Source organism: Plecotus auritus (genome assembly GCF_963455305.1).
Source record: "Plecotus auritus genome assembly, chromosome: 1".
In the NCBI taxonomy this organism is placed as follows: domain Eukaryota; kingdom Metazoa; phylum Chordata; class Mammalia; order Chiroptera; family Vespertilionidae; genus Plecotus; species Plecotus auritus.
In genome coordinates this window covers 51,020,894-51,043,872 of record NC_137770.1, presented here as the reverse complement: position 1 = coordinate 51,043,872, position 22,979 = coordinate 51,020,894, and the positions used below count along the sequence as shown (strand labels likewise).

The 22,979-nt window shown below is 38.8% G+C and overlaps 1 protein-coding gene across 3 annotated transcripts in view; it reads left to right on the top strand.

Annotated features, from left to right (window-relative positions):
* Window positions 1-22,979, top strand: part of ZNF609 (zinc finger protein 609) — a 230,695-nt gene that overhangs the window by 4,410 nt on the left and 203,306 nt on the right. For 2 of the 3 annotated variants that reach the window (XM_080682313.1, XM_080682312.1), the window contains exon 2: window positions 22,050-22,922. The exons of the other annotated variant lie outside the window; for it this stretch is intronic. In XM_080682313.1, coding sequence (XP_080538439.1) covers window positions 22,176-22,922 — 747 coding nt within the window. In that variant the 5' untranslated portion in view covers window positions 22,050-22,175. The remainder of the gene's footprint in view (window positions 1-22,049; window positions 22,923-22,979) is intronic. 3 annotated transcript variants of the gene reach the window in all.

Here is a 22,979-nt window from a genome sequence, read left to right as displayed (position 1 = left end):
ATCTTTAAAACAAGTACAGAATTTTTTTTTTTAAATATATTTTATTGATATTTTACAGAGAGGAAAGGAGAGGGATAGAGAGTTAGAAACATCGATGAGAGAGAAACATCGATCAGCTGCCTCCTGCACACCTCCTACTGGGGATGTGCCCGCAACCAAGGTACGTGCCCTTGACCGGAATCGAACCTGGGACCTTTCAGTCCGCAGGCTGACGCTCTATCCACTGAGCCAAACCGGTTTTGGCAACAAGTACAGAATTTTTAAAAAAATATATATTTTATTGATTTTTTACAGAGAGGAAGGGAGAGGGATAGAGAGTTAGAAACATTGATGGGAGAGAAATATTGATCAGCTGCCTCCTGCACACCCCCTACTTGGGATGTGCCCGCAACCAAGGTACATGCCCTTGACCGGAATCCAACCCGGGACCCTTCAGTCCGCAGCCCGACACTCTACCCACTGAGCCAAACCAGTCAGGGCAAGTACAGAATTTTTAATAACTTGAATAAAGACTTTCTTTTTTTGAGGTTTTCTGCAAATTCCCAGATTTTTCTTGAAGGTTATCATCTTCTGTTAATATGGTTTTCTTTTACATAATCATGCCACTGTAATAGGCAGTGCCATAGAACCTAAATTTTATAAGCAAGTAACTTGGTGTTTATTTTCTGATTGATTAATTAATTAATTAATTAATTTGCCTTCTAGTCATTTTCTGTATTAGACTGACAGGCTGTGGGTTCTTCTATTGAAACACACACACATGCACACAATGTAATGAATTCATGGGGTATTAACAGTTGTTTGAAAGAAATACGTGATATTAGCTGTTTTAGAATTTAGAAATTCCTTTTCCAAGTGGCGTGAAGTCTCTTTACCTGTATGTCAGAGAGAGAGAGAGAGAGACAGATTTAAGTATGTAGGTAGATTGATTTAGGGGAAGAGAAGCGAATGGTGTGCCTCTGAGGCCAAGGGCCAATGGGCCAATGCAGAGACAGGAACATTTTGCAAGAATCTGCTTAAACCTGGTTTGTAACCTAGCTTTAAGTGGGAGCCTAGCAATTATTTGTATAGTATTCACTTCTGAAGAAAAATATAAACTTCTTGATTTTCCCATATAAAGCCATCATAGTTGTTTTGTTTTAAACAGTTCACAAAGCACCATATACTTTCCTAGTATTCTCAGCAGTTTGCTTTCTCATGCTTTTTTCCCTCCTCCATCTCCCATCCTAGTTCTTTGCTCTGAAGACTTCTCTAGCAGCTTGGAAACACTCTAATTACTGTAGCTATTATAGTCACAACCCATATCTTCCACCTCCTTCCCACTCACCCCTTTCTATCTTCCTTCTCCCTCCCCTTGCTCTAGCAGCAGGAGTTGAACTGCAGTCTCATGAGCACCGTCAGATCTATGAATGAGCTTTATATCTTGTCAAGGCAGAACTCCAGATCCAACAGGGCTGATTTTTCGTGGTTCTCTTGCTGTTTGTTCTTGGATCAGAGTCCCAGAAATAAGAGATGGCAAATACCTATTAGGGTCATATCTAGTCCATCACTCAGGAGCAAACCTACGATCTTTCTCTTGTCTCTGTGAGAATTTTTTCTTTTTTTTCTTTTGTAGGTGAGAGCTGCCTGATGCCAGGCAAGCTCTGAAACTGCCTTCTTTTTATTGTGCTCTCTGGTCATTAGTGTCTGGCCAATGACCAGACTCGCTTGGATTTTTATTCTTATCCCATTTTCAGGATTCCTTGTTCCCAGCAATATCTCCACCCCTTCACCTTCAGTCCTTTCTTCTTTATTGTTGGTACCACATTTGTTCCTTTTGTACTATCCATCAGTTTGCCAGAAGTTACCACTTTTCAAACCTTTGCCACAAGAAGATGCTGATGGAAGCACAGGATGCACATCCTTGAAGATGGTAATGGCTTAGAAAATAAGTGCAAGGTTGTGCCCTTAAGAAACTCCTGTACTGTATGAACAAATGCTGCTTCTTTCTGTTTAATTTGAGGCACTCCCTGTTCTAACCCTTTGTTCTCTTTATTTATTTTATTTTTTTTAAATATATTTTATTGATTTTTTACAGAGAGGAAGGGAGAGGGATAGAGAGTTAGAAACATCTATGAGAGAGAAACATCGATCAGCTGCCTCCTGCAACTCCCTACTGGGGATGTGCCCGAAACCAAGGTACCTGCCCTTGACTGGAATCGAACCTGGGACCCTTGAGTCCTCAGGCCGACGCTCTTTCCACTGAGCCAAACCAATTAGGGCCCTTTGTTCTCTTTATATGTGAAAATTTTATTTTTGTGTGGCTTAATTACAGTTACAATTAAGTTATTGTCTGATTTAATAGTGTTATGTGTTTGCTTTTTATAGAATTGGGAGTCATAAAACTAAACCCAAGTTCTTATCACTACTATGCCTCTAACTAGCTATGTGACCTTGTGCTAGTCACAGCTCTCTTTGCTCTTTCCTTATCTGTCAAATTAGCAGATTAGACAAGATCATCTCTTAAGGTTCCATTTAACTGTAGAATTTTATGATATCAAGGTTGTGATGAAAGTGGGTTTTCCACTGGGAAGTGACAGGAGTGAGCAATTTATAATTACTGTGTCAAAAATATAGTCAGTATTCAGAAGGGCTAATGGGTGCAGCTTAGTTCTCTGGAGCTTGACTTTCACTCCTCTTTGTTTGTTTTTTTTTTTAACGAGGCCATCTTCTTTTGAAGGGTCTTGTATCCTCATTCTGCAGGTTCACCAGCTTATCAAGTATATCTTTTTCTAGTCTGTTCAAGCCATGAGAATGGGTATCAAAAAGCTACAGAAAAGGAACCTCAGCTTATGAGAAGGAAATCATACCTGGAAGGATTTGCCAGATATCAATAAGTAATTTTGTGTATTCAGTCAGAAATCTAAGATCTTAAATCTCATCAAAATTTTTAACTAAATGGGACTGATTGTGGAGATGGATTGGGTATTTTTCCATTTTTGACCAGTCAGTGGAAAACCTGCTTTGAATTAACTTCTTGAGATTGAATACGAGTTGTTCACTGTGTTTTGTTTAGAAAATAAAGTTGTTATTATTAATGCTGTAAATCCTAAATGGGTGACATTTGGTGAAGTCTGACTAACAAGGGAGATCTCCAAAATACCTGGTAAAAGCAACAGAGGGATTGAAAGCTGGTGAGTGACTGTAGGAACTTTAAAGTTGACAGTATGTTAGGAAATATTTGTTTTCAAGCAGTTTAGAGGGATAAGATCTCATAAGCAAGTTAATTTCCCAAGTTGGGATTTTTATCAACAGTTCCCAGATAATTCTTAGACTTGGGACTTGTAATAGCAGATATTTATTGAATGTTAAGAGGATGATGACAGTCTTTTTAGTCTTTTTGCTAGTTTGTTAATATAGCGCAATCATGTTTAATCTACCTTTGAACATTGGAAGAAGCATTCACTGTTTTTAAATTTGTACTTAAAACATTCATCAGTCTGTAATAGAAAAATTTGGTGGGCAGAACTATTTGTTTTGGACTTGCAAAAAGTCCTGGGAGTACTTTGCTTTATTTTCAGCCATCTGTAGCACATTACTAATTTTCAGGTAATCTAAAGATTATTGGGAAGTGCTCCACTTGAATGTGAGATTTTAAAAAGATATATTAGAAATATAAGTATTTTTTGTAGGTGGGCTTTTAAAAAAAAGGTGATAGGTGAAGCATAGGGTATTGAATTAGAAAGTGGCCAGAATAGGTACCATGCAACCTTGGGAGATCAAACCACACCATGAATGAAATCCAGATCCTGACAGGCCACATTACTTGCTGGTATAGCATTGCATGCTGGTACTGTAGTTTCTTAGGCCATAGTTCAGTATTAGAGAAAGGCAGCAGTGTCTGCTCTTATCTATGTACGGAGTATAGCCAGGGCTTTGGATATGTTACCAGGAATATTCTTAACAACATTGCTAGGTGAAGTCCTTTGGGTTAGGTTGGGATAAACTTTTATTCACATGAACACAAGTGGATGTTCAAGAATGCACCTTGTAAACTTTATGACAAATTCTGAGGTTTGGTGTGAAACTCAGCACTTTGTTCTGTAACTGATACTTCTAGAGCAGAGTCTTAAAGAATGATACCAGAAATAGAACTATAGAAAGATAAATTGGAATTCTGGAGCTTATGGGATATATGAATCTAGAAGGTATACAGGAAAGGAGGAATTTTTTTTTCTACTTGGCATTTGTTTTCAATGGCACCTCCAGTACATCATTTTTGAAACTTGCCTACCCTTTCCTTCCCTAAGGATTACAGCTTCTTCCAGTTGCCATGGCACAAAACTTTGGATTCATATTTGGTTCTTTTTGTGCCTTACCACCTATTCAGTCATTCATTACATTTGGATTATTCTGGATATCGTGCCACTTTTTCCTTTGGCTCACCTCGTTTCGGTCTTCATCTGTAATAACCTCATGGTTAATGCCTCTTTCTATATTCCATATTATAGACTGCTATAATATTACTACAACTTTTATTTATTCATTTTGAATAATATTTATTGAGCATTTATATACCAGGCCAGCCATGGTCTCTGTCCTTTCAGGACTAAGTCTAGTGGGGGAGATCAACAATCAACTAATGGTAGGTGTATCGGTTAATAATGCGGATTTTGTAATCAAAGAAAACACGGTAATTTCAAGAGAAACACCAAAAGTGCTTTATTCAAAGTAATGTCCATCGCTAGCTACACATTTCCCCATCTTTCAGGTAATTTGTAGATACTCTCCTAATAGAACTTTTCTTGTTTTGAGGCAAACCATTCAGAGATCCAATTTTCCACTTCTTTGTACGTTTTGAAGTGCTGCTCAAAAAGTGCGTGTGCCATTGATCGAAACAAGTGGTAATCTCAAGGAGCAAGGTCTGGTGAATACAGCAGGTGGGCTAATACATCCCAGGCAAAATCTTTTAATGTGTCTTTAACTGGTTTTGAAGTGTGTGATGGTGTGTCATCATGAAGCAAAATTACTTTGCGTGTTTTCTGGCACATTCTGGTCCTTTCACAATCAAAGTGTGGTTCAAATTGATTATTTGTTGTTGGTAGCAATCAGTATTAATGGTTTCACCTGGTTTTAGAAGCTCATAATACACCACACCTTCTTAATCCCACCAAACGCAGAGCATTGTCTTCTTTCCGAAGCTGTTTGGCCTTTCAGTCGATGTTGATGGTTGACCTGGGGATCAACCCATAATTTTGTGCATTTGGGATTCTCAAAATAAATCCACTTTTCATCGCCAGTCACAATTCAATGCAAAAAAGACTTTCTTTCGTGCCATTGAAGCAACATTTTACTGATGACTTTTCGATTTTCCATTAGTCTTTCTTTCAGTTGATGTGGCACCCATTTTCCTTCCTTTAAAATCTTTCCTATTGCTTGTAAACGATTGGAAATTGTTTGCTGAGCAACATTTAATCTTTCTGCAAGTTGTTTTTGAGTTTGACAAGCATCTTCATCCAATAATGCTTGTAATTGTTGGTCTTCAAACTTTTTCGGTTTACCTGGACGTTCTTTGTCTTTCACATCGAAATCATCATTTTTAAAGAGTTTAAATCAGTGTTCACAAGTATCTTGAGATGGAGCATGTTCACCATAAGCTTCTCGAAGTATTCAGCAGCACTTTTCTTCAAAATAAAGTAATGAATTAAAACTTCCCGCAAATGCTCTTTTTTTGGCACGAAATTCAACATTTTTAAGTGTAAAAATATATGTGATGTTAACACCTTCAGCAAATTTGACATGAAGTTTTGAATACAACAGTACAACAAAATAGCATACATATCAACTAGCATATATATCAACATATGTATAACTCCATCTATTGAAAAAAATCTGCATTATTAACCAGTACATCTAGTAAATGTATGATTATGAACAGTGTTCTGAAAGGAAAGAATTTGGTTCTAGAAGAGTATGTAACAAGGAAACCCTATCTCCTTCCTGAAGCCTTTCTTTTTTCTTTTCTTTTTTTTTTTAAATATATTCTATTGGTTTTTTACAGAGAGGAAGGGAGAGGAATAGAGAGTAAGCAACATTGATGAGAGAGAAACATCGATCAGGTGCCTCCTGCACACCTCCCACTGGGGATGTGCCCGCAACCAAGGCACATGCCCTTGACCGGAATCGAACCCGGGACCCTTCAGTCCGCAGGCCGACGCTCTATCCACTGAGCCAAACCGGTTTTGGCCTGAAGCCTTTCTTAACCCTCTTCTTCCCACCCATCTGTCTCCAGAATTGATTATCTTTCTCTGTATCTCTTGCTTTATTTTTTTTAAAATATATTTTTATTGATTTCAGAGAGGAAGGGAGAGAGAGATAGAAACATAAATGATGAGAGAGAATCGTCGGTCGGCTATCTCTTGCACCCCCCCCCCCCCACTGGGGATCAAGCCCTCAACCCAGGCATGTGCCCTTGATCAGAATTGAACCAGGGACCCTTCAGTCTGCAGGCCGACACTATCCACTGAGCAAAAACCGACCTGTGTCTCTTCTGTTCTCATAGCTTCTAGCCCAGTTTTTTGAATATAACTTTGTTTAATTGATGCTTACTGAATTGAATTTGAATTTAATATTTGAAAACAGAAATTTCTTGTGTGTTTTTTTTCAGGCCTTCTTTTATGCTAAACTAGAGACCTGGTGCACGAAATTTGTGCACGGTGGGGGGTGTCCCTCAGCCCAGCCTGCACCCTCTCCAATCTGGGATCCCTCTCACAATCCAGGACTTCTGGCTCCCAACTGCTCGCCTGCCTGCCTTCCTGATTGCCCCTAGCTGCTTCTGCCTGCCAGCCTGATCATCCCCTAACCACTCCCCTGCCAGCCTGATTGATGCCTAACTGCTCCCCTGCCAGCCTGTTTGTCCCTAACTGCCTTCCCCTGCAGGCCTGGTCACCCCTAACTGCCCTCCCCTGCAGGCCTGGTCCTCCCAACTGCTCTCCCCTGCAGGCCTGGGTCCTCCCTCAACTGCCCTTCCCTGCAGGCCCGGTCGCCCCCAACTTCCCTCCTCTGCTGGCCTGGTCACTCCTAACTGCCCTCCCCTGCAGGCTTGATCACCCCCAACTGCCTTCCCTTGCAGGCCTGGTCCCTCCCAACTGCCCTCTCCTGCTGGCCATCTTGTGGTGGCCATCTTGTGTCCACATGGGGGCAGCCATCTTGTGTGTTGGAGTGATGGTCAATTTGCATATTACTCTTTTATTAGATAGGATTTTATCCCAAATTGAATAACCTAGGAACAAGGTAGACTATGAAACCTTTAGAAATCCTTCAGACTCAAGAACAAGCATTTGAAGCCTTTACTGCCTGTATCAGTACAGTGGTTTCTATAACCAAGCTGATTGAAGACTTGCGGGAGGGAGGCAGGTAGTTGGTATATGGCTGGTAGAAGCAATGTAGGTCAGTCACAGGAACCAGGCTGGTTCTGTTAGAGGGATATAGCCATTGTTGGACCTCTGGGTATTATTGACCTCTGGGAGGTCTTTTTAGTTTTTCTTACGTCATAAATATTTATTGGGTTCCTACTATGTGTGAGGTCCTGTTCAAGCTGCTTAACACCTGTCAGTGAACAACATAGACCAGTGGTCGGCAAACTGCGGCTCGCTAGCCGCGGTTTGCCACTCTGTTGACTAATGAGTTTGCCGACCACTGACATAGACAAAAAGGTTCCAACCTCATGGGTCACGGAAACAGAAATAAGCATAATAAATGATTATATAACATTTAAAGGGTGATAAATTAGGTGAAAAAAAAATAGAGCAGAGTAGGGGGATTAGGAGTGTGGAGGAGGGATAGGTAGGGAGTTTACAGCTTTAAATAAGATGGTCAGAGTAATCATGGTCAGAGTAAGCATCTGAGAAATGTGGTGCTAATGTGTTACAGGGTTGTTAAGCACTTACCTGAGGTTGCTGAATGCTCTTCCTGCTCAACAGAGAAAAAGAGGCAGTGTCTGCAATTGTTCCAAAGATTCCAGCTGACATTGAGGGGGGAAATAGCTACTTGTTATGTTCTTCTCTCCTTGGTGCTCCTCTGGCTGGCATTTCTGGAAGTTTATCATGGTGAAAATTGAGACACCAGGGGTGGAACTGGAAGCCTGGAGCTAGTTCCCTGAGGGGTGCGATTTACTCTTCTGTTGACTGGGCCTTGGGTACATAGAGGAATGGGTGAGTTTGGCCTCTGGGTTTTCTCCTTCCTCAATGGGGAAAGCCCAATATTGTGACTTTACCTCTTTTTAATTAGGCCTCAGCAACTGTGGGTAGCTCTTTAAAAATAGGATTTCAAGGCCTGGTCAGTAGTGGCTCAGTGGTTGAGCGTCAACCTATGAACGCCCAGGTTGCAGGCTTGATACCCAGTAGGGAGCATGACGGAGGCTGCTGATCAATGTTTCTCTCTCTCCCTCTCCTTTCCTCTCTCTCTAAAAAAACAATAAAACATATTTTTTAAAAAAAGATTTCAAGGAGTGTGCACTCTGCTCTCAGCTTAAAAAATGAATTTTCAAGTTTGTGGTATTTTTTTATTTCCTTTCCCAGTACCTAATTCATTAGCTGGAGGATGAAGATGTCTTATGTCTAAGATGCTCTCTTGTCTGACCTGTGTATTGTAAATTTTCTTATAATTTTCTTGCTTGCCCTTCAAATGCTTCATTATTTTTCCTGTTACCTCTTTCCTGTTTTTCTTACAAGAAGCTAATAGGAAACAGAAATCCCTTAGGCCAGACTGCTGTTTTCGTAATTGACTGCAAGCTAAAATTTCTACCTTATATACAAGAGACAGAATATCTTATTTCTGTCCTTGAGTTATGTAGAATGCAGCTCGTAGACATCAGGCTCTCAGCTTGTTAACATTGAATGCTGTTTGATGTCACTGAGATGCAGGGCAGGGTATCTACCTATGCATGCTATTTTTATTTATCTCATCAGTGGCAGTGCACAAGGAGACCTATTTGCCATTCTGTAAAAATGTACTCTTTTGCTACCTAATTTTAGAATAGGGTCCCCATGAACTGTGGTCCATGCTAAAAAAAAAATCTGTTACTTTTAGGCAGAAATGGTTCTAATGTTAGATGAGCTTTGAGACGTGTCACAGGGCTTTTCTCTGGAGTTACTGTATATCAAATGTGAAGTTCTGCGTTTTCACTACATATGCTTAAGTGGTACAATAACATATCACTGATATCATGAACTTTAAAGCCAGCAGCTGTTAATTCAAGTGTATGTTGTTTTCTTTAGTGGTGAAAAGAACTCAGTTTAACTAACCAAGTTTTATTGCTATATTATTAAAAATGCTTTAACATAGCTTGGTTTGCTAGTGAAAACTATTTTCTTAGTAGTAATGTTTCTGTGGTTTGTATTAGTTGGCTCTTCCAATCCTAGCAGAGCTGGAAATCCTGGCAGTGTGGATTCCAGATGAGTTCCATAACACTATCTGACAGAGAGGGACATGCAGGACAGTGTTTGGCAAGATTCTTTTTCTTATGGAGACTTTCTATAAGAAAGAAATTCAGTTTCAACAAGGTTACACTGGAGTAGGTGACATAATGATGAAGTAAAATTTTCTTCCAACAACAAATATGTTTCTTCCAAAACATATGTTTTACCTAAATATGTGATCTGATGCATTATATTTTTTTAAAAGTGTTACTTATATAAAGATGAGAGGAATTTCTGCTATTCTTATGTAATATTTTTTCTGTCTCCTTTTTTTGATAGGCAATGTCTTGGTATAATGATTTAATTCATATCTCAGATACTTTATGGAAGAAGACTAATCGTGGCAGCAAGGGATTACATTTTTTTTTTTTTTTTTTTTTACTCAAAGAGGTTCATTTTGTTGATGTAAAGGGATTACATTTTTATAAGGATTGAAATCTTTGCTTAAGTAAAAAATGTCACATTTCTAATCAAAATAATGTGACTGAGTTGAAAACGTTAAAGGTGATTGGAGGAGCTGCAAAACTAGGCTAGATAATAATAATGTGGAGTTCATTTATTTATATACAGATTGGTTAAATGCTTCATTGCAAGCAAATGTAAAAATATGGTTTTGAATAAGACAAACTACTTACAGTTGGCTGTTTTAGAACCTACAAACAAAGAAATAACCTAGATTTTTACACCTAAGGAAAAAACAAAATTTAATAAAGGTTTCTCTAGGTTAATACTATTTAATCACATTTTGATTAAGCCCAGTTTCTCCAGGAAGAGAGGAAGAACAAAATTTATATGGAGATTCTGTTTTAAGAAATCAAGCTGTGATTAAGTATGTACATTGGAAAAAGTGGAAAGAAAGATTTAAAAAAGTAATCAACTGGAAATGTAAAGACTTAAAAACTATCATATTAGAAGTCCATGTTAAAAGAAAGCAAGGGTTCAAAAGGACCATTCAGAACAGATGGCAATTTGGCATAGTCTTGAAGCTGTGGAGTGGAGAAAGCCATCTTTTAAAAAAATTAGAAACATTTTCAGTCAAGACCACAAGCAGCCCACAAAGGGATGATGGTTGAGTGCCATCTAGAATTTAGGCAAAAGAAAAAAAGATGAAATAGATCAGCCTCTTTGCAAAACTAATGGTAGGCATTTTCTGCTTTTTATTTAAAAGGAGATGTTAAAAATGGAAAGGCAGCTAGAAAATTGGTGAGACTACTTATCATAGTGTGAAAGATCTATTCAGGGATGATAACGTTACAGAAGTTCCACTTCCCAAGCAGATTAAAAAGACTTCCAGGTCAAATGATGATAGATGCTTAATATTTGTTTTTTTTCTGATTAGAACATGGATTAATCTTTTTTAAAGCACCGAAAGATATAAAGAACTCTTAGGAATTATCCCAGAAATGTTAACATTTATTAGTATTTCCAACACTTTTTTTCTAGCCTCCTAGGCTAGAAAATCAATAAACTTGTTGAAATCACAATTATCTATTCAAGAATTTAGAAAGAATTCAAGAATAAACTGTGGAACCCTTAATGAAAATATATCACTTCAAGTTGTAAGTAGTGTGATCACTACACTCAGACTGGTGTGGATTTCAAATGTTATTCTCTTAAGAAGGGTTTGGAGGTGGAGGGACTTAAAACTATATTGGAAAATTGGTAAAATGTAAATTGATTGAGATTACTTGGTACCATTCATATAACTTATTGGGGCAGTGGTTAGTTAACGTAAGGAGAAGTCATATGATAAATCACTAACAATTGTGTGTGGGTTATTACCTGTAGACATTGTTTAGTTTGAAAAGACTTTAAAAAGTCAGGCCAGCCGAAACCGGTTTGGCTCAGTGGATAGAGCGTCGGCCTGCGGACTGAAGGGTCCCGGGTTCGATTCCGGTCAAGGGCATGTACCTTGGTTGCGGGCACATCCCCAGTGGGGGGTGTGCAGGAGGCAGCTGATCGATGTTTCTCTCTCATCGGTGTTTCTAGCTCTCTATCCCTCTCCCTTCCTCTCTGTAAAATATCAATAAAATATATTAAAAAAAAAAAAAAAAAAAAAAAAGTCAGGCCAAAAAACTTTAGTCAGGGAATGGACAAAAATGTTTTGTGCCTTAGCAAACATAATTTCTGACAATGAACACTTTGATAGTGTTCCATAGTCCTCTGCAGTTCTAAAACTCAAGAGCTCTGAAAACAAAGGTGTTTTTTTGGTAAGGTAGGCACAACCTGGCTTCAACCAGTAAGAGGCAACTTACAGTCTTTTTGGTTCTATTCCAAGTAAATATTTATTCTGCTATAGGGATATTAATGAGTTTGATGTTAGAATGCTGCTCCAGTTCCTACTGAGAGGATTACACATACATGGAATATTAATTATCTCAACTTTTTATAGGCTCAAATAAGTGCAGTGACTTGCCTGAGATTGTTAAATAGCTATGGAAGTAAGGGAGAATAAAAGAATAGAATTGAGCTTTTCTGCCTCCTCCCATGTTTTGTTTTCATTTTACTGTGCTGGTTCCTCATGACATTACCTTCAAAAACCATATGGATAAGTTCTAGGTGCAAGAATTTAAGCAGTGACACTTACTTTGATACTTTAATAAATAAATATTTTTCATAAGTGACATATTCAGGTTTTCCCAGGATAGTTTTCAGTAGTTAGGTTCCCAAATTGTTTAGGAGATCTTGGCTATTGTGGGCCAATGAAAGGAATATCTTGTATGTGGGAGATGAAAAATAGATTAGCTTCAGTGTGGACAAGTATTACATTTAAATAGAGGCAGAAAGTCCAAACCACTTTCTTCTTCTTTTTTTAAAAAAATATTTTTTATTGATTTCAGAGAGAAAGGAAGAGGGAGAGAGAGACAGAAACATCAATGATGAGAGAGAATCATTGATTGGCTGCCTCCTGCATGCCCCCCGCTGGGGATCAAGCCCACAGCCTGGGCATGTTCCCCTGACCGGAATTGGACCTGGGACCCTTCAGTCCACAGGCCAATGCTCCATCCACCGAGCCAAACCAGCTAGGGCCCAAACCACTTTCTTAGCATGATTAACGTCTACCTAACAATTGTAGTCCCCAAGGGAGACTAGGAATCTTGGTAAGCTATTCCTAGAAAAATTAGCTCAGTGCACTGCCAGGGAAATGCTTGGCATCATTAGGAAGAGAATCAGAACTAAATAAAGATAAAAATAAACTCCCCTCTATGCAAAACCAAAGTTTGACTATGTTTGTGATAACTGTTTTCTGTTGATCCCCAAGAAATACTTATCAGAGCTGGTGACCAAAGGAGGCAAAGACTTTAATGAAGACATGTAAAAAAACACACACACACTTTGGTTTTTATTTACTTTTTATTTTTTTATATTTTTATTGATTTCAGAGAGGAAGGGAGAGGGAGAGATAGAAACATCAATGATGAGAGAGAATCACTGATCAGCTGCCTCCTGCATGTCTCATACTGGAGATCAAGCCGCAACCTGAGCACATGCCCTGACCAGAATCTAACTGTGACCTCCTGGTTCATAGGTCGACACACAACCTTTGAGCCATGCCGGCTGGGCGAACTTCAATTTTTAAAGACAGAGGAAATATCAAATTCTATCAAGTGAAGAGAAGAATATAAAGTCTTGGTTACCAGTTCTTAGGATTCTGTATTGGATAGAGAGCACCCTTTCAAGTTAGAAATAAATTGAGCTGAATTATTGGGTTGCTCTTATCAATAGTAAATAAATAAAATGTGCTAACCCTAGAGGTAATAGAAATTAAAAATAAGGTCAAGAAGGGTTTTTGATTAAACTTTTTATTTTGAGATAATTAGAGTCTCATATTGTTGTAAGAATAATACAGAGGGCTCTCTTGTATACATTTTACTCAGTTCCCCCCAGCGGTAACATCTTGTAAATCTATAGTACAATATTTAACCAGATAATTGTTACAATACACCTATCTCATTCAGATTTCCCCGGTTTTACTTGTACCCATTTATGAGTGTGTACATTTAGCTTTATGCAATTTTATTATCACAACTCAAGATACTAAACAAACAGTTCCATCACCACAAAGGTCTCATGCTGCCCCTCTATAGCCATACCTGCCACACTTCTGCTGCCCCTCCTCCCATCTTCCATAAGGTCTTAAAAATTATTAAATTGATATATTTTATAAAAACCTATTAAAGGAAACAAGGGTTTTCCTTATTTTGAGGTGTATAAACATTTCCCAACTTAACAATGGTTCAACCTATGATTTTTCAATGTTACGATGGTACAAAAATGATATCATTCAGTAGAAACTGTACTTTGAATTTTGATCCTTTCCCGGGTTAGCAGTATGCTGTACAATACTCTCTCATGATGCTGGGCAGTGGCAATGAGATGATTCTGCCCAAATGTAAGTGGTCTGAGCACATTTAAGGAAAGCTGGGCTAAAATGGTTATGTTCGGTAGGTTAAGTGTATTAAATGCATTTTTGACTTTTCGATATTTGCACCTTACAATGGATCTATCAGCATGTAACCCCATCATAAGTCCAGGAGTATCTGTACATCCTTAGCTTTTTATAAAATTATTTTAAAATGTTTTATATATCAAATTAATACATATAACTTTTTAGTTTTTCTTTTCCCATGAACTTGATATTAAAAGTCAAATAGTACTGCTTTCAGTGAAAATCAATAATCTATTTACTCCTTCCCATGAGTCTCACTCCCAATAGGCAACTGCTTTAAACTTTTTAGATTTTTTCTTATATTTACTCCCATATTTCTAAATAATAAATAATATGCTCTTCTCTTACCCTCCCTTTCTTATCAAATCCTCCTAATATAGTTATGTTGCAATTTTTAGTTAGATCAATCTATATTCATTATTTATTACATTAAGGATTATTTATTATTGAGCCACTAAGTATTCTGCTGTTTTCTTGTACAATTTTTGTTTCTTTCCAGGATTTAATATAATTAATTAATCACCTCTTTTTTGTTGTTGTTGTTATTGTCCTTATTACTAATTAATTCAGTCTCTCCAACAGATCTGTAAATCTTGCCATATAGTCAAACATAGGGTAATACTTAGGTAGTTTCTTTCCTCCTTTCCTTTATTTATTTATTTTTTTTCCTTACCATCCCACTAAATATTGTAACCTAGAAAGATTGATGGCATGATTCCCTTTTACCATTATCACATAAAATATCACTTTAGGACCAGGACCATGATCCAGTAGTAATACAGTTCTCTTGTTTATAGTTACTTAATATTTTATTTTATTTTTGGAATTATAATGTGATTAAAAATTGCATAAAGAACACTAATTGTAAGTATACACTCATTTTTTCCATATTTATAACCACCATGCAGGTAAAGATATAAACATTTTCTGCACTCCCATACATGACCATTTTTCTGACTTCTGTCACCTTTAAATCATAGGTGTTTAAAATGTAATGACTGGATGGTTTAAGTCTGATAGTCTGACTTATCATACACTTAAGTATATGCATGAGGACTCTCAGGAGTTGGTTATGTCCATAATACCTGATTTGTGGACTAACCCTATTTTGGGAAGCAACTGGGCATGGATGAGACTGTTTGAAGGTTAAGAGAATAGGCGGGGGCAGTTAGGCATTTTAAGAAATGTGAGGACTGTTTTGTTTTCTAACCTTCCCTCTAGATTCTTGTTGAATCCGCATCCTTTATCTTGGAGAGAGGAATCCACACTCTGATCTAGTAAGTTTGAGGATTGTCAGGTAATTGAGAGAGTTTATAACAAACTAGTGGCAAATCAAGCTGAAGTTAAGAATGGAGAGAAGTGGCAGCCTAGGCGCAGTTATGATTCTATGCTTTGAGGAAAGCAGTGTTAATTCACTTATTTATGGACCAAAATATTTGAGGGCACAGTGAACCAAACATTGTTCTTAAGAAACAGTGGTGAGCAGGGTGCTTGCAGTCTAGTGGTCCATATTTATGGACCAAAATATTTGAGGGCACAGTGAACCAAGCACTGTTCTTAAGATACAGTATGAGCAGTTTGCCGTCTAGTGGTGGAAACAAATATTAATCAAGTCATCATACTTTGAGAGGTAGGGTGTGCACAGGGAGTGTCTTTCAGATAAAGGCCATGAGGCAATAAGATGGGAGTGGGGTGCAGAGGACAGAGTGTGGCCATGAGGAAAGGCTGGAGAAGTAGACATGGCTTAGATATCCTTAAAGATATGCAAGAGGATCCCACCATATTTTTTGTGGCTAGTCTGACATCCTATTGTTGATGTTATCTTTTTAAAAAAATGTTTTTATTAATTTTAAAGAAGGGGAGAGAGAGAGAGAAATAAAAAAAATATCGATGTGAGAGAAAAACATCAGTTGCCTCCTGCTTGCACCCTGACCCGGGACTGAACCCCCAACCTGGGCATGTGCCCTGACTTGGAATCAAACCTGTGACCTTTGGTATATGAGATGACGCTCATTCAACTGAGCCACACCGGCCAGGGCTAGAATAGCAGTTCTTGTGTAAGAAATTTAAGTAAGGAGGTCTGGTCTAGAATATAAAAAATGAAGGTAATTCTGTATTTCTTTAAAAATGTATAGGCTTTTCTTTTTCCCTTATGCCTATGAACTTGACTCATATTACTCCATGTTTTAAGATGAGGAAATTGAAATACAGAAAAGCTTTGACACAACAATTCTGTATGAAGGGCCAATTTCTGAGATCTGATTCCTAGCTATTTCCACTATTCACTTTTTTTCTGAGAAGTTGACATCACCGATTTCTCTTTAGCACAGAAAGTTTACATCTGGGAATAAGAACTAAATTGTAAATGGTGACGTAGTCCTCATTATTAGGGGAGGGGAAATGGTGGATTTTTTTGTTTACTTTAGATGATCATGGCCTTCTGCTTCTTGGCCGTATACATAGGCCTTGGGAGAGGTTTTTCCTGTGGACTATCTCCACCCAATGAATCTCTACAGAGTTGGGATTGAACTATTTACATATTCAGTATGCTGTGTAGCCTATTGTAAGCTGTATGCTGGCACAGAGCAGTACCAACAAACACCAAAGCTCTAAACCTGAGCCCTTGTGAATAACTATGTCCTGGTGAAAGTGTCAGTTGCTTATGTGAAATGAAACAGGTCAAGCCTCATAATATTTGAGAATAGCAGCCTGTGAGGGACATAAAACTATTCATGAGATGCAGCATATAAACACTCAGAGACTGAGAGATGCTACACTTTTATGTCCTTAGGTGACACATGGTCAGATGAGCCCTGTTGAATTGGATCTCTCTTCTCAAATTGGCACTGTTAGTCTGTTCTTTATCTGATCCCTATTAGAGATATAAGTTGAGAGCTATGGTACTTGAGATGACACAATTCCTTTGTTACAGTAATTAATGTAATAAATTAAGGGAGAGACCCAAAGGAAAGTTGATTGTTTCTTGTTAGAGCCCTAGGTGGAAATTGAGTTGATTAGTGAGCACCTATGAAATATGGCAGGTGGAGAGGGAGATGCCTGTTCTTCCAGCTGAGTCAGCTCAGCATTACTGAGGATGGTTTACATGTTGTACTAGCCTCATCTGAGGTTGGCTAAGTACAAAGTGATTTCTAGGTAGCATCTGGAATTCAGGGAAGATGGTATGATATGGTTTTTTCTATCAACTTTGATGTATCCCATTGGTTTATTGACAGTTTCCTGGGGGCATCAAACCCTATGAAACTCACACAATTTAGATTTGACTGTTCTGTTGTGGAGTCAACATCCTAGGGGATTGGAACAGTTGGTGAAAGATAGTCCAGTTGTTAAAACTCTGAGCCTTCAGATTAGTTTCTTGGCACTGAGGGATTTTTGAAGCAAAATGGAGCCTTTTTGTTAGTCAAAATAGTATAGAGTTTTATGAGCCACCCTGAATTCATCAAAGAAGAAAGGATTGCCATTTTCTTTCATAGAACTCAAATGGATATCAGTATTACATGTAATTTAATTTGTAAAAAAACTTTAAACATTTTCCATTTATTTTTCAAAATACCTTAGATACTCTACTTTTTTATATTTTTATTTTATTGATTTTTAGAGAGAGAGGAATGGGGGAGAGAGAGAGAGGAACATTAATTTGTTTTTCCACTTACTTATGCATTTTTTTGGTTGCTTCTTGTATGTGTCCTAACTGGGAATTGAACCTGCAACATTGGCATCTTGGGATGATACGCTCTAAGCAACTGAGCTTATTGGGCCAGGGCTAAATACCTTAGATACTTTATACAAGGTGTAACTGTGAAACAGTCCTCTTTAAGTTTAGGCACCACAATATTATGAGAATATTTGGATCATTTTATATTTTTGAGTTGTCTTATATTTTTCAGATTTGTATCCTTGTAATTTGCTTAGAATCATGATGGATTCTTCTTCTACTTTATAATGAAAAAATTAATATTTAATGAAGCAACTTGGCTATCAATCTGGCTAGGGTCAATGGAAATTTGAGTCCAGAAATCACATCTCTTGATTCAAAGTTCTGTGTTCTTTTTCCTACACCATGCTACATCCCTAGAATTGAGTATTGCATTTTTTTTTCTTTGTCCATACAGCTTTTGGAGGGCACTACCTAGCCAGACAGATCACCCTCACATCCAAATGTGTGTGACCTTTGTGGTCCCAAATAGATTATACACAACTGTCACTTGCTCAGGTCCGAGCATATAAGAAGATTGATTCAAAATCCATAAGGAGAGGGGATGACAGATAAATTTACAGTGGAACAACATTGGACACTTTGCTATTTAGACCATAATAGCTGTGGGTAATTGGCAGTTAAAGAGAACCTCTCTCTTTGAAGCCCTCTAGAATGGATACAGAGTTCTATCTGAGTGGAAAGAGAAGTACTGTTCTTAGTATGTTTCACTTAAGGTCATTTGCTGCTTATGTCCTCTTGCCAGGGGCCGAGACCTCACATGAGGACTCTTTTTTTTTCTTTCTTAGCCTTCTTGAAGAGAGGCCTTGTTCTTGTTCATTCTTGAGTGGTGTGATCTATGGCGTGTGCCCTAAAAAAGCAACTAATGACCTGAAATGTGTGATTACAAACCAGTCTATGGGCTGAGACTCAGAGAGATGGAGTTAGGTTCCAGAGAAGAAACTGGAATTTGAACTCCTATTGTTACAGGTACACAGTATGGAGAATGATGACCATGACCTAGCTTGGTCACAACAAAAGGTCAGGTGCAGGAACAAGGCGCAAATGGTACTGACAAGGAATTCCAGAGTCTGGTGAATTATGATCTTAAATAGGGAAGTAGAGTACAGATAGACAGAAGGAGAGAACATAGGAAAATATTTACAGAAGCTCTTCCAAGTTAAAAGTGCCTTGTGTTCCCTGTAAGGTATCGGTTCTCCTGATTCTGCACTTTCTCTGCCATGGAAGCAAGAGGTCAGTGCTTTTTCATTTCCAGCTAGCATGTTAGTTGCCCTACCTCCTGGGGTTAAACATCTCTGCAACGACCTGTCAGAGAGTTGATTATTAGCTGTATAAAGCCAGGGATGCTGTAGGGAGCAGATGGGAAGTGGTTTGGCTGCTGCAGCCAGGCTGATTAAGGAATCCTTGGCATTTTTACAGTGTCTTTGGAAATGTACCGCCAAAATTACTATGAAGCCTGCTAGGTTTGGAAAGCTGGATTTCTGAAAAGTCACCTGATTGAAAAGTAGTGCTTATGAAAACTCTTAACACCCTCAAAAATAGGACAGTGGTTTTCTAAAGAGCATCACTACGACTAAAGATCAGTCCTCATAATTTTTTGTTTGTTTGCATCCAGGTCATTCAGAAATTATTTAAAAAAATGTTTTTCTTGATTTCAGAGAGAAGAAGGGAGAGGGAAAGAGAGATAGAAACATCAGTGATGAGAGAAAATCATTGACCGGTTGCCTCCTGCACACCCTCTACTGGGGATCGAGCCTACCACCTGGGCATGTGCCCTGACCTGGAATTGAACCGTGACCTCCTGGTTCATGGGTCGATGACGCTCAACCACTGAGCCACACCAGTTGGGCCATTCAGAAATTCTGAGTAGTTTTCTAATAGGGAAAATACTTTTTCATAGTTAAATTAATAGAATTACGGATTTGAAAAAAGCCCTAGGCATGTCTAGACTACCCTTACCACACATAGAATTTTTTATGCAATTTGATTGACAGGTGGTTATGCTTTTTTTTTTTTTTTTTTTCTAAATACTTTCAGTGATAAAGATATGGCTTCATTAAGCATTGTGGGCCATTGTTGGAAATCTCGTGTTGTTAAATTTTTTCCTGAGTTAAAAATCTGTCTTTCTGTAATTTCTGCTCACTGGTCCTGTTTCTACCCCCAGCATCATGGAATAAATTTCTCTCTTCCACATTACAGTCATTATTTATTTATTTTTGATATATTTTTATTGATTTCAAAGAGGACAGGAGAGGGAGAGAGGGATAGAAACTTCAATGATGAGAATCATTTATTGGCTGCCTCCTGTCTGCCCCACACTGGGGATCAAGCCCGAAACCCAGGCATTTGCCCTGCCTGAGAATTGAACCGTGACCTCCTGGTTCATAGTTCTGTTCAACTATTGAGCCACACAGCCGGGCATAATACCATTTTTTTAAAATAAATGAACAAATATGTACTGCACTACTAATTCATAGAGGCCAAGTTTTATGTAGTGTTGAGAACTCCATACATTTTACTAAAAATTTCTTCAGAATTCTAGATTTATTTTCAGAGTTATTTCTCTCTCCAAGATTTATGTTTCCTTTACCTTGTAGGTGCCATTTTTTCATAGTTTCTACATCATGTTCCCCTACCCCCCCCCACACCCACTTTTTGCTCATTCTTTTATGAAGTAACATCTATGTAAACTTGATGCCATCAGAGGTTGCTTGCTGTTGTGAAAACTTGGCACTAAACTTTACTTTGGTAAAGCTTTCTCTTTCTTCTCAAATCTACAGCTAAATGGTTGATTAATGTGCACACCTTTCTCTCTTAAATCCCAGCTGCTAGCAGGTGTTCACTTGGTACAGCTCTGCTCTCCTAGGATATCTTTTGTAACTAATGCACCCTGGCTCTTTTTTTTTTTTTTTTTACTGAGGAATAAAAATATTTTATTTTTTAGAGAGGAAGGGAGAGGGAGAGAGAAAGAGAAACATCGATGTGAGAGAGGAACATTGATTGGCTGCCTCCTGCAGACCCGCTACCTGGGATCAAGCCCTCAACCTCTGGGCATGTGCACTGACCTGCAACAGAACCAGCAACGTTTTGGTGCCCAGGGCAATGTCCAACTAACTAAGCCATACCTGCTAGGGTTGTACCCTGGTTCTTTGACACTATCTTGAGAATAGGTAAAGAACTACAAATTGTTAGGTCTCTGTTCTATTTGAAGCATTTACCTGTTAGAAATCCACTTTGTAGGATTCATGTGCTACCATTAGTTTGCTCTTTCTGCTCTGTTATCTTATGAGAGTTATTTTCTAAATGTATATAGAAAGATGGTGGATAGGGAAGTGAGCAAGAACAGAACTCTTTGGCTTTGTCATAAAGTAATATCAGGATGGTATATGTAGGTTACTAGGTTTTTCTAGATGGTAAACTCCTCAGGTCTCATGAGTAAGGAATGGAGAGGTATAAATTGCCTTTTTACCCCCACCCCGCCACCTGTTTAGCCAATCTATTTCATGTGGTGGGGCCAATACAGTGCTATCAATCTTATACAAGAATGTGGAGAGTTATCCCATAGTCTGGTGTTAGGTTTTTCAGTAGTTGTTTGTATTAGTTCAGTTATTGGTAGGGTAAAAATTTTTCTTTTCCTTCTTCCTTTTTTTTTTTTTTTTTGGTGTGTATACGTGTGTTTTCTTAGGTATTTTAGTGGAAAGTTGGAAAGGCCCATTGAATTCTGCTATTTGAAACCTGGAGTTTAATAAGGCTGACATAACTGAACTTAAATTGATTGGTTGAGGCCTCTCTGAGGATATCTCTTCTAGTTGCAATTTTTGTCCCTTGTCCTGTTGTATTTTTTCCCAGTTCTGCTTGCTTTTCTCTTTTATTCATAATTAGATACCCCACTGCCAATAGTAAAATGACAAAGAATATTTATTTTTTTTAGTAGGGACAGGTCCTGTTAGTAGAGGGCTTTAAAACTTTGCTAGTCCATCTTCTGAGTCTCAGATAATTCAAGAAGTAACAAGGAGAAAAAGGGGGTGGGAGTAAGAAAGTTGTGCTACAACTTGAGACTGTAATATGCTAGGGCTTGTATTGATTGAGGGAAGATTGACAGCTGGCAATGGTAGAAATAAGTCTGCTGGGAATGGGAAACTAACTCTAGAGGATTCCTAGTTAAGACTGACCACAGAGTCTCCAGGCAATTGGAAATATTGTACTCATCCTTGGGGAGATGGAGTGGGAATTTACTTTTCTCTGGTCCTATGTGACTTGGTTAGAAGTACAATTGAACTTGTTTGTCTTGTCCATTATGATGTGATAGCCCCCTAGGAAAGGGTCTGTTATGTGTGGGAGTTTATTTCAGCCTGTCTTCTTGCCTGTATTGTTTCCTTTAACAGTTCTTTAAATTTTCTTTTTCCAGCAATGATGTTGTCCACTGGGCATGTACTGACCAATGTAGCAGGTCTGAGAACATAGCTGAAGCTGAAAATAGGAAATCTGGGGCAAGGAAGAGCCTTGAATCTTGAGGTGGGACGTTGACTCTAAGATGTCCTTGAGCAGTGGAGCCTCCGGAGGGAAAGGAGTGGATGCAAACCCGGTTGAGACATACGACAGTGGGGATGAATGGGACATTGGAGTAGGGAATCTCATCATTGACCTGGACGCCGATCTGGAAAAGGACCAGCAGAAACTGGAAATGTCAGGCTCAAAGGAGGTGGGGATACCGGCTCCCAATGCTGTGGCCACACTACCAGACAACATCAAGTTTGTGACCCCAGTGCCAGGTCCTCAAGGGAAGGAAGGCAAATCAAAATCCAAAAGGAATAAGAGTGGCAAAGACACTAGCAAACCCACTCCAGGGACTTCCTTGTTTACTCCAAGTGAGGTGGCAACTAGCAAGAAAGAGGTGCAGGGACGCTCAGGAGATGGTGCCAATGCAGGAAGCCTGGTTGCTGCTATTGCTTCCAAGGGCTCAGAGAAGGCGGCTAAGGCATCCCGCAGTATAGCCGGCTCCAAAAAGGAGAAAGAGAACAGCTCATCTAAGAGCAAGAAGGAGAGAAGCGAAGGAGTGGGGACTTGTTCAGAAAAGGATCCTGGGGTCCTCCAGCCAGTCCCCTTGGGAGCACGGGGTGGTCAATATGATGGAAGTGCAGGGGTGGATACAGGAGCTGTGGAGCCACTTGGGAGTATAGCTATTGAGCCTGGGGCAGCGCTCAATCCTTTGGGAGCTAAACCGGAGCCAGAGGAAGGGGAGAATGAGTGTCGCCTGCTAAAGAAAGTCAAGTCTGAAAAGGTAAGAGGTGGCCAGATCTGGCTGCCCATTGCCAGTCAGAGCTGCCCTGGACTAACC